At 46.4% G+C, this 13,223-nt stretch overlaps 1 protein-coding gene across 1 annotated transcript in view; it reads left to right on the top strand.

Moving 5' to 3' along the window:
• The window catches only part of Cc2d2a (Coiled-coil and C2 domain containing 2A), a 40,502-nt gene that overhangs the window by 17,425 nt on the left and 9,854 nt on the right, over positions 1 to 13,223 (top strand). The window contains exons 7-22 of the mRNA XM_075874357.1: positions 1,518 to 1,641; positions 2,245 to 2,299; positions 2,507 to 2,599; positions 2,674 to 2,758; positions 2,905 to 3,058; positions 3,137 to 3,272; positions 4,348 to 4,459; positions 4,572 to 4,754; positions 5,562 to 5,663; positions 5,832 to 5,923; positions 7,185 to 7,387; positions 8,074 to 8,215; positions 9,298 to 9,469; positions 10,320 to 10,484; positions 11,224 to 11,454; positions 12,149 to 12,238. Coding sequence (XP_075730472.1) covers positions 1,518 to 1,641; positions 2,245 to 2,299; positions 2,507 to 2,599; positions 2,674 to 2,758; positions 2,905 to 3,058; positions 3,137 to 3,272; positions 4,348 to 4,459; positions 4,572 to 4,754; positions 5,562 to 5,663; positions 5,832 to 5,923; positions 7,185 to 7,387; positions 8,074 to 8,215; positions 9,298 to 9,469; positions 10,320 to 10,484; positions 11,224 to 11,454; positions 12,149 to 12,238 — 2,139 coding nt within the window. The remainder of the gene's footprint in view (positions 1 to 1,517; positions 1,642 to 2,244; positions 2,300 to 2,506; positions 2,600 to 2,673; positions 2,759 to 2,904; positions 3,059 to 3,136; positions 3,273 to 4,347; positions 4,460 to 4,571; positions 4,755 to 5,561; positions 5,664 to 5,831; positions 5,924 to 7,184; positions 7,388 to 8,073; positions 8,216 to 9,297; positions 9,470 to 10,319; positions 10,485 to 11,223; positions 11,455 to 12,148; positions 12,239 to 13,223) is intronic.

Below are 13,223 nucleotides of genomic sequence, written 5' to 3'. Positions count from 1 at the left end.
CGGTGTCACACCCGAGACAGCCATGTTAAAAACGTCTTGTCCGATATAGGCTACCAGGTTGAGCTCGCTTAAGCCACAAGCGTTTCTCCACCTTACTTCTGGCGAATGCTCCAGACCTAAACTTACTCACCCTGTTCAGTGGCGAGAAATTGTCGAACAAGGCATGTCGCTGCACGAGCCAGTGTTTCGAGAGGTGTACTTGTCTTCATCAAGGCAGTCAAGAGGGCTTATTTTCGACAGTTTACCTGAGGTAACTTTTCTTGTGGCTACATTTCATGTAGAGAAAAATGCCATTATTACGACCCACCTGGACTGCTCTTTTGTATACTGCTCAGCAGAAAAATGCAATCCAGAAGTACTTCCCATTCCAAAGCACTTACTTAAAGCGGCAAGCACACGCACACCTAGCCATACGATTTGTTTCCCTGTCAAACAACGCATAGGTAAAATTGTCGCTACGGCTATGTCGACGTGAAACTTGTTGGGGCTCTCTGAAAAGCTCTTGAAAATGTTACTGGCATCGACCAGTGCAGAATTCGTTGAATGTTTATCTTTTTTTAGAATCGCAGCTACTTAAAGCCTCACAATGTCCATCCGACTCTAATCCGTCTGGGCGCCGTGCACAGTCGAAGCACACGTGCACAACACCTCTGCGCAAAACCGTCTACAGATCACACATATAGTTTAAAAATGGGCCGTCCATGCATCCATCCGCCCGCCCGTCTGTTTGTGCAACAGCGTGGCTATCTGTGCGTGCGCCTGTTCGTCCGTATGAGTCCGTCCGTGTGTCCATGGAACAGTGCGTCCATCTGTGTGTGAGTCTTTCCGTCCATCAGTCCGTCCTTTGTACTAGTCGGCGACTTCAACGTAGACATTATTGACCGTATAGCTCATCGCTTTGCTCCTTCATCCGCATCCACTTCGTGGATATGCGCGAATTTTCGTGGATGCGTATTGTTGTAACTCGCACAGAGAGAGATACGCGCTCGTGGAACGTCTTTGTTCCGACGGTTCCATACTGATAAGTCACACACCCTAAACAGCAACTCGCATACCAGTGTCCCTGAACACACGTATCCAATCACAAACGCGCACATACGCAGCAAACAAACAATTGCACCAATCTCAATCGCGGTGCAGTCTTTCACGAAACATGTTCAACATCAAACGCACCACGCGTTTCATGCAACGCCACAGAGGATGTCATGGGCGCAATGCCACAACTCGTTCAATGCAACGCCGTAGAGCGTTGGATACAACACGTATTTCTATCTTTCCCACGTGACTACTGATTTGTGTCCCCATCTGTGTCATTTGATTGTATTTCACCTCTCTTTCCTTCGATTACCCCTTTCCTCTGTGTTTCCCTCTTCCCAAAGGGGCAGGCAAGCGTTCTGACCCTCTTGGTGGCAATGGTCAGCCTGCTTCCTTCCTATTTCTGTGTCATTGTGTGTTTTGCGCATCCAAATTAAATAATAATAATAGTACGCAGTTTCACTCCTCATTATGTTTAATAGCAAGGGGAAGGCGTCCAAGGTGAGGACGCGGAAATGTACAAGCCAGAACCTCCGGCGGACATCGTCGAATCTGAAATTGCCGATCTCGTTCGTCGAAGGATCGAGAAGAAGAGAGAGGCGACAGGTATGTCGAGCTCTCCGCTAGTGAAATGGTGTTGTCAGGTTGCAGTGAAGAAGCGCTGGTTCTAAAAGAAAAATTAAATAACGTGTAAATCTTGTAAACCAAGTCATCACAAGAAAAAGGTGTGTTTGATTTTGTTTTGAAAAGGCTATGCACACAGACAGCGGCCGTAGTAGCTTCGACTGCGATACACTTCCACGCTCGCCAAACTTCTCTACAGCCGTTCTAGTATGGCCTCCTATCAAAGAAAAAATAGTGAATTGGCAGTCTTTTATTGAGTCAAGGTGACAAATGACAACAATGAAAATATGCCGAAATATTTTGGAACACATACAGGTCCCAGCGATGAGGGAATCGCAAGTTCATGATCATGTAGCCTGATGAGATGAACTTTTATCGAATCTCGACTCGCGAATATTACTGACAAAGAGTGAGGATGGCGAATTCTGCGTTACGAATGGTTTATGCAAATTATTTTACCGAGTGTAACTTTCGAGCACTTATCTCGTACCTGTAGTATATCATGATGGACCTATTGAACAAGTCGGGCTGTAAGTAATATAACCTTTTTTTTGTTTTCCTTTCCTTGGGGTATGATGCTGTTAGAGTGCGTATACTACTTGACCCGAGGAAAAACGACACCTGCTCACCAGTGCCCCAGGTAAAACCTTGCATGAAATGTATTTTTTTTTAATTGGAAGTACTTCTTTTTGTAATCACAAGGTTTCATACACGTTTTGTATGAATATACAATCAATCAATCAATCAATCAATCAATCAATCAATCAATCAATCAATCAATCAATCAATCAGTTCTACGTATATATTTTATACAAATAATATATTTCCTGTTTACTGTTTCTGGCAGCGAGGAACAGCAGAGAAGGCAAGACGTTGCGAAAACCAGCGTTCATCTCAGAATCATGTTCAACGAGAAGGAGGTCTGCAAGACGGACAAGAGGTATGTGACGTCACTATACCGTGGCGCGCGTTAAAAGCAACGTAATTCAGTCATCAATGTCCTCAACATTTCAGACCACTCGACGAAGAGTTCACGGTCGTTTGGGGTCAGATATTCGCGCTGCGAATCCTCCAGTTCCCGAGGACAATCGGCCTCGAGGTGAGATGTCTCGTAACATCGTTACTTTCTCACTGAACGCGCACATATATGTAAGGAAGAGCCGCAGGATTTAAATAACAGCGATATATCCGCAGAAAAAGCACATCCGCAACTCGCATTTCGTGACGCGGCCACTTTCCCTCCAGGTGTACGAGACGAGGGGCGTGCTCTCGCAGAAGACTGCCGACGTGCTGGTGCCGATCCCGGAAGCCGAACATACCACGTTCAACACGCCCCTCGCGGCAGTTCACTTCGCCAGCGAGAAGACCGTGTCCACGTCGCACGCCGGGGTCGGCTGTGGTACGTACGGTATTATAATTTTTACTCGCCCACTCTCACTCACTCACTCGCTCGCTCTCGTGCTCTTGTCCCACCAAGGAGTCCGCCTCGAGGTAGGTCGCGGTGGTCCCCTCTGGCTCAGCCTCAACGGCGAGCTGACCTGCAGTCTGGCGTGGGCGGACAACGCCGCTGGCCAAAACGTGGTCATCAGAACTGGAATTGCCATGAACTCCCGGTACGTGTTTTAGAGAGACTCGTGTATATACTGATTGTTGGCCTAGTCGGTACTCGCTTAAAGACATGCTTTGGCCGCAAATAAGACAAACACAAGTAAGAGAACACACAAGACACAAACACAAGTAAAGAAATACACAAGCCGCTTGTGCTTGTCCTTGTGCGTTCCCTTAATTGTGTTTGTGTTATTTGCGGCCAAAGCATATCATTAAGACTCATGTATATGCCCTAGTGGAATTCAACGAGAAATAAAATAGTTAGCCATCTCCTTTATACATTGGTCTGGTTCCACTCGTGCAAACAAGCCTTATTGCTTGATTTCAGCCTGAATGCCCGAGTAGCATAGATTGAGAGAAGTGAACTTTGATTTTAGCCAGAAGGTAAAAAAAAAAACATAGTATTTCTTCGCCCCCAATGATGGGAGGATTTAAATTCCCGGAGTCCTTGGACGACATCTGTGGAACCGGAAGCGAACAAGAGAGAAAGAAAAACAGGAAGGACAACTAGATTTGTAACGTCCGGTTGACTACCCTGTACTAAGGGGGAAGGGGAGGGGAAGAAAGATGAGACGGAAAGGGGAGAGAAAAGTAGACGCGCAAAAAAAAACAAACGTTGCGTAGTGACGTATTGAATAAGTTATAGCACCCGAGCGATCAAAAGTATTCCTCTTAGAGGCATCATTGATCTCGAAATTTGTGGCTCATGAGTGCATCTGCTACCACAAGTACTTTCAGGCACACTTTTAAGTGAATAATCCTAATTATTTAGCCGAGTGGGCTTGTAACAAACTGTTCACTTTTATCTCCAGCCACAAAAAAAAAAAAAAACGCCGTAGTATCCGAGTTATTAAAGCTTGATCAATGCATAGCAATTATTTGTATTTCGTTTGTTCGACTGTCCGCGGCTGAAACTTCATTTCTTTTTTGTATAAAAACGAAACTATAAGGTCTCTGCAGTGTCGCATGCTTCAATCAGCAATCTGAGGTATCAAACTCAGCGTAACACGACTTTTTGGTGGGACAAGAAGATTCTTACTTTAAGGTAATTTAACCTTTTCCTCGCCACTGCCAATGCAGAGCACGAGTTAGACAAACGAAGTCCGGGAAAGGAAGGCTCGGCACCATCCTCAACCGGTCCAAGCTCAGAGCACTGGCTCAGGAGCCGCAAGGAAATCTCACGAGCAGCGCCGTGAGTCTTGCATCCACTTTTTTTTTTCTCTGCATGTCTCACACAATAGACCTCTCCATCGTCTAATAACATCTCAATCCTAAAATGTGCTCGAACTGTACCAATATTCCAGATGCTTCCACTGAAGAACAAAGACAGCAGCAGCGGTGGTGGCCTGGAGTTCTGCGACAAGGTCGAACTGGAGAGAAACCCACGGTTCTCGCTGCTGACGCTTCGAAACTCTGGCGTCGCGCAATTCCGAGACTTCGCCATGGTGCCCCTCATGATCAACGAGTACACCGTACCGCTCATGGAGGTGAGGGGGTCCGCTGCGGTTGGAGCAGCGACTGTGGCGCTGCAGTGCTGACTCGAAGCTAGGCCGGTCCGATGCCGGCCACGGCGGTCGCATTTAGACGGAGGCGAGATTCCAGAGGTCCGCGTACCGTGTGATATCAGTGCACGTCAGAGAACACCAGGTGGCCTGAAATTTCCGGAGCCCTCTGCTACGTCGAGTAGACTCAACACAAGCGCTGATGTGTCTACTTCATGGTTCTTTTGCGCCGTTTTGCCTGATTGATTGATTGATATGCGGGGTTCAACGTCCCCAAACCACCATATGATTATGAGAGATGCCGTAGTAGAGAGCTCCGAAAATTTCGGCTACCTGGGGGTTCGTTAACGTGCTCCCAAATCTGAGCACACAGGCCTACAGCATTTTCGCCTCCATCGAAAATGCAGCTGCCACCCCCGGGATTTGATCTCGTGACCTGCGGGTAAGTAGCCGAGTACTTTAGCCTCTAGACCACCGCCGCGGGGCGCATTGTTTTGCCTTTACCACCTATGAATCATTACCGACGTGCCAAGTTTTCAATCCTACTCAAATTTATAATGATCTCTTCGTTTTGGGACGTTAAATGTTGGGGGGGGGGCGTGGGGAAGGGAGCGAATATCACTTTTGCGCATGCAAGACCATTGCCAGTAAGTCTATTTTGTCATAACCCGTTCCTTTCGTTGACATACAATGCGTTGAATACAACAATCTGAAATCAAATGAAGAAGAAGATGATGATGATGAATAGATGTCATGCACTGATCTATGGTGACGTGTCGTGTTTTCTCACAGAAAATATACGCGAGGGAAGCGCGCAAGGAAAGCCTCCCGGGCCATGTGCACCACGATCCAATCGAAGCTCGGCAGGCAAGGATGTCGCACGCCATCAAGGAGGCGAGTCTCACTCTCTCTCACTCCCTCTCTCGTTTCTTTAGAGAAGGCAAGACAATGCGATTTTCGGTGCGGAAATCTATATGGGCTTGTGTGTAACTGGAAGTTTTGGTGAATGTTGAGCATGTACCCCCCCCCCCCCTCACCTTCCCCCTTAATTTATTTGTGCAGATGCGAGAGGAGGTCTTAAGACAAGTGTACGAGTCTCAGACGCACAGGGTCTTGGAAGACATCGTGATTGAAGAGAAAATGCCGTTCATTGGGTGAGATTCGATAATTACGCTACTTACCCGGTGTGTTTAACGCTTATTCGCTGTACTTGAGGGATATTACGTTTCTATTTAGAATGAACTGATCGTTTTCTTCCCGTGGTGAGAGGGACGTACTTGAGTGAGCCTGACGCCTTAAGACGCAGAATAAGTGATTCAGCGAAAAACGATAGCCCCGAAGATATGAAATTACGAACAAATAAACGAGAGCCGTAAACACATGGGGACCTCATATTTGATAGTAGATATGAAAAGGAAGATGAGTTGTTAAAGAAGGACAAGTCAGACAGCCAATGGTCTGTTAGAGGAAACAGGCTTAGCGCCAAGGGAGAAGACTTGGAGCTGATATACGGCATGTAAATAAGGGGAGTTTGCAGGCGGAGTGTAATGCCAGCTGTGGCAATACAGCAGTCACTGGATGTCTGCTGAAAGAGGCTTTCGTCCTGACGAGGACAAGTCCGTACCACGCTTATCACACGTCCTGTAGATGCACCTTGGACCAGAACGGGAATTGTTACGAAAAAGCGCTGCAATTAAACCTTTGACCGTAGTCTTGGTGCGAGACATGTCACTGTAGCCAACGTTTTGACGAAGTCAAGACAAGAGCTTATTTTCGAGCTACAGATGTTGGCGTTGACGCATCAATAATGAGGTCCACCCGACAATCAAGCAAAGAAAAGCATCGATTTTGTTATTTGTAGTAAATGAGATATAAATATGACGAACCTAAGTGCGTGAAATGGCAACTTGTGGCCGGCAGGAAGCGAACGTGCAACCTTTAGGCAACGTGCCCTGTGCTCTACCGTTTGTACGAACTTGTCGTCCACTTCTATTTATTAACAATTAAATTATACAGCAAATAACGTGCCCAAACTCTGCTTGGCTTTCAGTTCTCATTAGGCTGAATCCACAAAGCAAAAATGAGCCGTAAAGTTTCCCTTCAAGTGTTAACGTAGGCATTCGCTAAGCTTTGCAAATAACACCTTGAATGCCCTAGAGTTCGAAGCTCGCCAGTTCTCTCTCTCTCTCTACACACACACACACACACACACACACACGCACACGTACACACACACAGACACACACAGAAACACACACACACACACACACACACACACACACACACACACACACACACACACACACACACACACACACACACACACACACACACACACACACACACACACACACACATCTGTGAATCAGAATAAGCACGTTGTTCGATTGTCTGTGTTTCCAATCACCTACACAGTTCGCTGGGCTTCGGCCTTTTGAAGCTGGCCAAGCGACGTCGACCCCTGCGTCCAAGTCGCCGAGAGCGCCGACGTGTGACGGGTCAGAGTGCGGCGGCTGCCGACGCCGAGATCCTGGTCACCGTGCTCAGGGCGTCGAACGTGCCCGTGCGGAGGGACACCGACGCCTCCTCCACGCACAGGGCGCCGAGGGCGACCTCATGTGAGTTTTTAAGACCGCAGAGAAAGAGGTAACTTCGGGAATCTGAATAAGGTAATAATTGCCAGCGGGTGAGCGCGCTGTGGGGGCGGGAAGATGTGGGGCCCGGAAGTGTTTGGTAAGTGAACCGCCTGCTAAGCGCATGGTCTTACGATGATAACAAATAATTATGGAGCCGCAGACGACGACTTGAGACGGTTCGCCCGCTTTTCAGCTCATCTGTCGAAATGTGTGCTGATATAGCAGCTCATTCAGTATACGTTTACTATATGTTCCTTCGGGTGCCTCGGGAGGCGATGTTTTTGGCGTGCTCAGGGAAGAAGAGAGATAGAGAGAAAAAAAAACGCAGGTAAGGTACAAATCTGTAGAAGCTGTATTGAAAGTACTGGACAGAACTCTAGATGACGATCTCAGCGAGGCCACATTAAAAACCTGAAAATAGCCTTTTATCATCTCCGCGATAGCTGACTCAAGGTCGTAGCCAGGATTTTTTCTTCGAAGGGTGAAGCACTTGTTGAAGACCTTGAAAAGCACCAGGTTCTATTTTTTATCATTTTTTGGTAAAACACCCCCTTCATTAAAATTTCGAAAGAAAAGAAGCAGGCCTCAATCCCTTCCTCCCCCCCCCCCCCCACACACACCTTTCTGTTCTACACCTATGGGCTTGGCTGACACCGTTTACCACGCAGCCTATTCTGGCCTGCTGGACGACGTGATGGAGTACCAGGTGCGTCCTTTCGTCGAGATCATGTTCCAGCAACGCACAGCGAGAACTTTCGTCGCCGACGGGCCCCACCCCACGTGGAACCAGGAACTGAGGCTGCCCATCACGTGAGCGTTTGTATTTAACTAACTAACTAACTAACTAACTAACTAACTAACTAACTAACTAACTAACTAACTAACTAACTAACTAACTAACTAACTAACTAACTAACTAAATCAGGCCAGTAAAGCCATCCACCAATCAATCATATAAGCAAATGCTCTAGCTGGCTAACTAAATTTGGTCAGTATATTAATCAATTAAGCAATGAGGCAATAGATACAGTGGTAACAAAGATATCAGTCGGTGAACATGTATGCAATTAGTTTATTTGCCTGTGTTCGAATAAATCAATATACGAATGGTGACTTCATTTATGTTATGTGTTCAGCTTTAACAAAGGGATAACGAACAAGTCAATCAATCTGCGATACTTTTCAGACTATGCACATTTGAATTTCGTTGTAGCTCTGCCACGTTTGTCCAGATGTTCCAGATGTTATGGCGCTCGACCCGAAGGTCGTGGGATCAAATCCCGGCTGCGGCGGCTGCATTTTCGATCGAGGCAAAAATGATGTAGGCCCCTGTGCTGCGATTTGGGTGCACGTTGAATAAGCCCAAATGGCTGAAATTTCCGGAGCCCTCCACTACGGCGTCTCATAATCTTATGGTGATTTCGACACGTTAAGCCCGACATATTAATGGATATCGTTGTAGTAAATGAATGAATTGATCAATCAGTAGGTCAATTATTCAATCAATCAATAAATTCGTTCTGTAGAAAACTAGAAGCACCCAATATAGTTGGTTAGCTCGTGAAAGAATGACTCGCAGAGTAAGTAAATCAAGTAATCGGACGACCAGCCAGTAAGGTAGTTGATTGATTGATTGATATGTGGGGGTTAACGTCCCAAAAACCGCGATATGATTGTGAGAGACGCCGTTAGTGGAGGGCTCCGGAAATTTCCACCACCTGGGGTTCTTTAAAGGTGCACCCAAATCTGAGCACACGGGCCTCAACATTTTCGCCTCCACCGGAAACGCAGCCGCCGCAGCCGTCAATAAAGTAGTTACTGAACAAATAACTATAAAAGTCGGTCTGCTGATCGATTCTTCATTCACCTTCACGCTTTTTTCTTGTTTTCAGTCCCGAGGAAGGTGTGGTGAAAGACGTGATCTACCTGAACCTGTTCGACGAAGTGGTTCTCGACCTGTTGGAGGACGAGCGCGAGCGCCACAGCACCGTGCACCAGCGACTAGAGAGACGGTGGCTGGGCAGCCTCAAGATACCCTTCTCAACTCTCTACATCAACGCCAAGGTGAGGGGGTAAAATCGAATTAATTCCGTGGGAAAGAGAAGTTCGACAATTGACATTGCGTATGTGGAATGCAGTGTCTCACGTTACCGGAAATACAGTTCTAGCTAACGTAAACGTTTCGCCTAATAAAGACAGTGTAAAAATAAGTTTTTCGTAATTCTGAACTTGTGATCAAAGTCGTCGTCATTTACGATCCTTTGTATGACATCTCGAGAGTGTTATCAGTGAAGTTATATACCTCGATGGAGAGCTGGAGGACTAGTCTGGTACATCGGCCACCGTAATGCCCTTACAAAACGTGTATGGCTGTTACGGTCTAAAGAAATGTTGGCGCTGGAGCAAGGACAACGGACGAGGTGGAACCACTGAGTTACCAACTAGCCCACCCATCTATCCTTTTGCTTGGACCTTTTTACTCAGACCATGAGACGCGTTGAAAAAGCATGATTATTGCGTGGAATCTCAAACCTACCGAAAGCGCTCGCAAAAGAAAGTGAAGTCGACAAAAACACACGCAAAAAAAACTTGCAATACAAACGACTTGTCTTGCATGCGTGCAGTGGCTTACTTTCTTCCAATATGAATCCTAGCAAAGTGAAAAGTGTGTGAACGTGCTGTTGTTCAGACAAGTGCGAAAGATGTCTCGCTGGTGGGCAGCACTCACTGATACAGTAGTATTTTTCAGTATTCTTAGAAAGCTGCCCGTCATGTCATCTGTAAGATGCGCAAGCTATAAGAACGGCGGGCGTGTGAACGATGATGTTTCCCGACTGAACAACAGCCAAACGTATTTCTGCTTCTTTCCAGATCGAAGAAATAAAGTTCTTTGTCTGTCTGTCTGTCTGCCCAGATCGAAGGCACGTTCCGTATCGACGTTCCCGTCGTCCTTCTGGGCTACGCGCACGAGGTCAAGCCATGGTCCCCGGCGCAAGACGCGCCGGCGTCGAGTACCTACGTGTCCTTCTACATGACGGTGGAGCCGGGGCTGCAGTCACCCGAGGTGCTCAGGGCACGGGTGAGTGCGACGACGACGTGACCTCCTTTTGGGTTGAGCCGTGACCGAACATATTGGGTAACTTCAGGACGTCAGTGCGATCTATATGCACCTTACTTGGGTCGTCGATTGGGCATGTTGATGACTCACGTCGTCGTTGTCGTCACCACCACCACTACTGTGACTGCCGCTACTTTTGTTCTGCTGCTACTAGTGTCGACGGCCGCGCAGTAAAGCCGGGCAACATTTAAAAGCGTATCTCCTTTATTTATCGTATGTTCCAGTACTTAGTCTGCGCTCCGTGTCCTCGTCGTTCGGTCAAGTTATTGCCAAACGGATTCAATGACTGGGAGACGACACCGCGAAGCTATATACAACGTGATGCCACGATTCTAGGTCGAAGCCGGAACAGATTAGCTCGTGAAGTTTGACAGGCGTACCATATACAAAACAAAAAAAGAACCGACAACGATAGTGACACGTCCATCTGCCAGTACGAAAACGAAATTGTTTTTTTTATATCGTTCGCCCGTATCCTGATAAGTGATGTCGTTTTGATATGCGCTCAGTACGTCGGCGTACCACTCTGCTATACGTATTTTTTTGCAACGTTTGCTACGAGCCAGTTGTTAGTAGCTCCATAGTCCTTCAATACGTTTTTGAAAGACTATGGTAGCACCTATCCTGTCTCTCACACGTGTTTGTATTTTTTTTCAAAACGAAAATCCCGATGCTATATACAACGATCCGTGTTTCCCAGTGCGACAGCGACGAGCCCCCTCAGCTGGTCCAGCAGGCCGAGGAGTGGCAGAGCTCATTTGAGTCCCGATACCCTCGCCGCTTCGTCAAGGCACTTGCGATGGACGCCTCGGGCAAGTGGGTGTTCGTGCCTCGCTTCCTGAAGCCCCTGGCGCCACCCCAGCAGCTCCTGGACTCGGCCAGGCGCCCAAGCCTCGTCGAGGACGTCTCGTCTACGACCAGGGACGTCATGGTGGGTTCGCACAAAGACATGACATTGACAGTCTGTCACCACGCACAGTTTACATTGAGATAGAATACAGACAGCCGATTCAACATCAAAATGTCTTGTTCCCGGAAGGATTCCTTGATGCGAAGTATAGTGAATGTCTCAAGGACGTCGGTATTATGGTGTTTCACTCTAGGAACGTTTTACAAACTGCAATATGTAGACCTGCTGAAAACGAGAAGTGGGATATACAGGGTCGTCCATTTTTGAGGTGAACACCTTATTAGCATTCAATACTTCATATAAGCGGGTATTTAATGGTTAATTTGGAAATTGTTATCGTGTTTATCGACACCATGAAGCCGTCATATAGCAGAAAAGCTCTTGAATTGATTCATTTGCCCCATGAATGAGAATAATATTTCCAGCTACAGTGGCTTGAGTACTAAAAACATGCTCACCAAAGATCTTTTCGACCCTATACTAGAGTAGGCATTTTGACGTCGTGATAGCACCTTAAAGAAGTGCTGTTTATTGTATTGTTGTATTCTCGATGAAATTTGACATATTCGATGTCGTTATCTTGAATTCGATAAGCCCTAATTTGCAGATAAGTTTAACAGGCATCCAGCACTTTCACATAACTGTTCCTATGTAGCTAGAAACAGGAAGTTAGTTGCGTGTGTTCATTCCTCATTGACACCTGTTTCTTTTTCAGGCACTGGCTGCTCGTTTCGTGTCCCTAATACCGATGCTGTCAGACAGCGTCTTGTTTCCGGGGCTTTGTGACATTTGGAGCACTTGTGACGTAAGTACTGCTTCTTCAAAAACACCTTAAAAGCATAGTTTGACAACATGACGCAACTAAAAAAATTCAGGCAACAAATAAAATAAAAGTAGAGCAAAGCTTTAGTCTTGATGTCGATTTCTTCTTTTGCACTTCAGTAGCCGGTATGGCACTTAAATCTGAAGACTGCAGCAGCGGTGTGTTTCCCAGTATTATGGATAACATTGTCTTTTTTAGTTGAGTTACAAACGAGAAATTAATCTGCTGTACACAGCGCGAAGATTATCTTCGGCGTATTGGAATCTTTATTATCTTTGAACCTAATATGACATACCGGTAGACTATATACTATCAGCAGCACATTGCCATGTGCGTTTCATGAAACAGTAGCAGAGTAACGTGTGCAGTAGATTTAGAAACCACTTTTCTTTATTCTGCGAATTTTTCTCGCATACAGAACCTTCCTCTGTTCACTTCTATTGTCCTCTCATAATGGGCTGTTATAGCAATGACTTTAAACGACCTGACACGTCGATTTAACAAGATTTTACCTTTTTTACCTGATATATTCTTAACCTACTGGCTCATAGCAGGGGGGGGGCAGTGCACTAGAAGTCGGACCCCCCTCCTTCCGAAATTTGTATAGAGGGCGTGTTTTGCCGAGGAAAAATGATACAAATGGCGTTTTTTTAAAGACATCAACACGTGCTTCCCCGCCCTCTTCCCCCCCAAAAAATTCCTGGTGACGGCCCAGAGTTGGAGCAAACAAGCGGACCCTTGCGCCGACAAGGACAAAAACTGGAAGAAGTGGTTAGTGAGGCTCTGAACTGACGACTCTGGCGTTAATAGAAATGAAAAGAAATCTGTTATGATAATTATTTGCTCACGTGACATCAGTATATAAGCACGGATAATTGTGATATTGATGAGAACTAACAGACAATAATGCGTGATATCAACGAAAACTAACAGACAATAAAACCCGTGGAATCTCACCGCTATGCGT

This window comes from Rhipicephalus microplus, chromosome 9 (assembly GCF_043290135.1).
Source record: "Rhipicephalus microplus isolate Deutch F79 chromosome 9, USDA_Rmic, whole genome shotgun sequence".
In the NCBI taxonomy this organism is placed as follows: Eukaryota; Metazoa; Arthropoda; class Arachnida; order Ixodida; family Ixodidae; genus Rhipicephalus; species Rhipicephalus microplus.
Note: the sequence above shows the minus strand (reverse complement) of the source record. Positions and strands in the feature narration are given on the sequence as shown.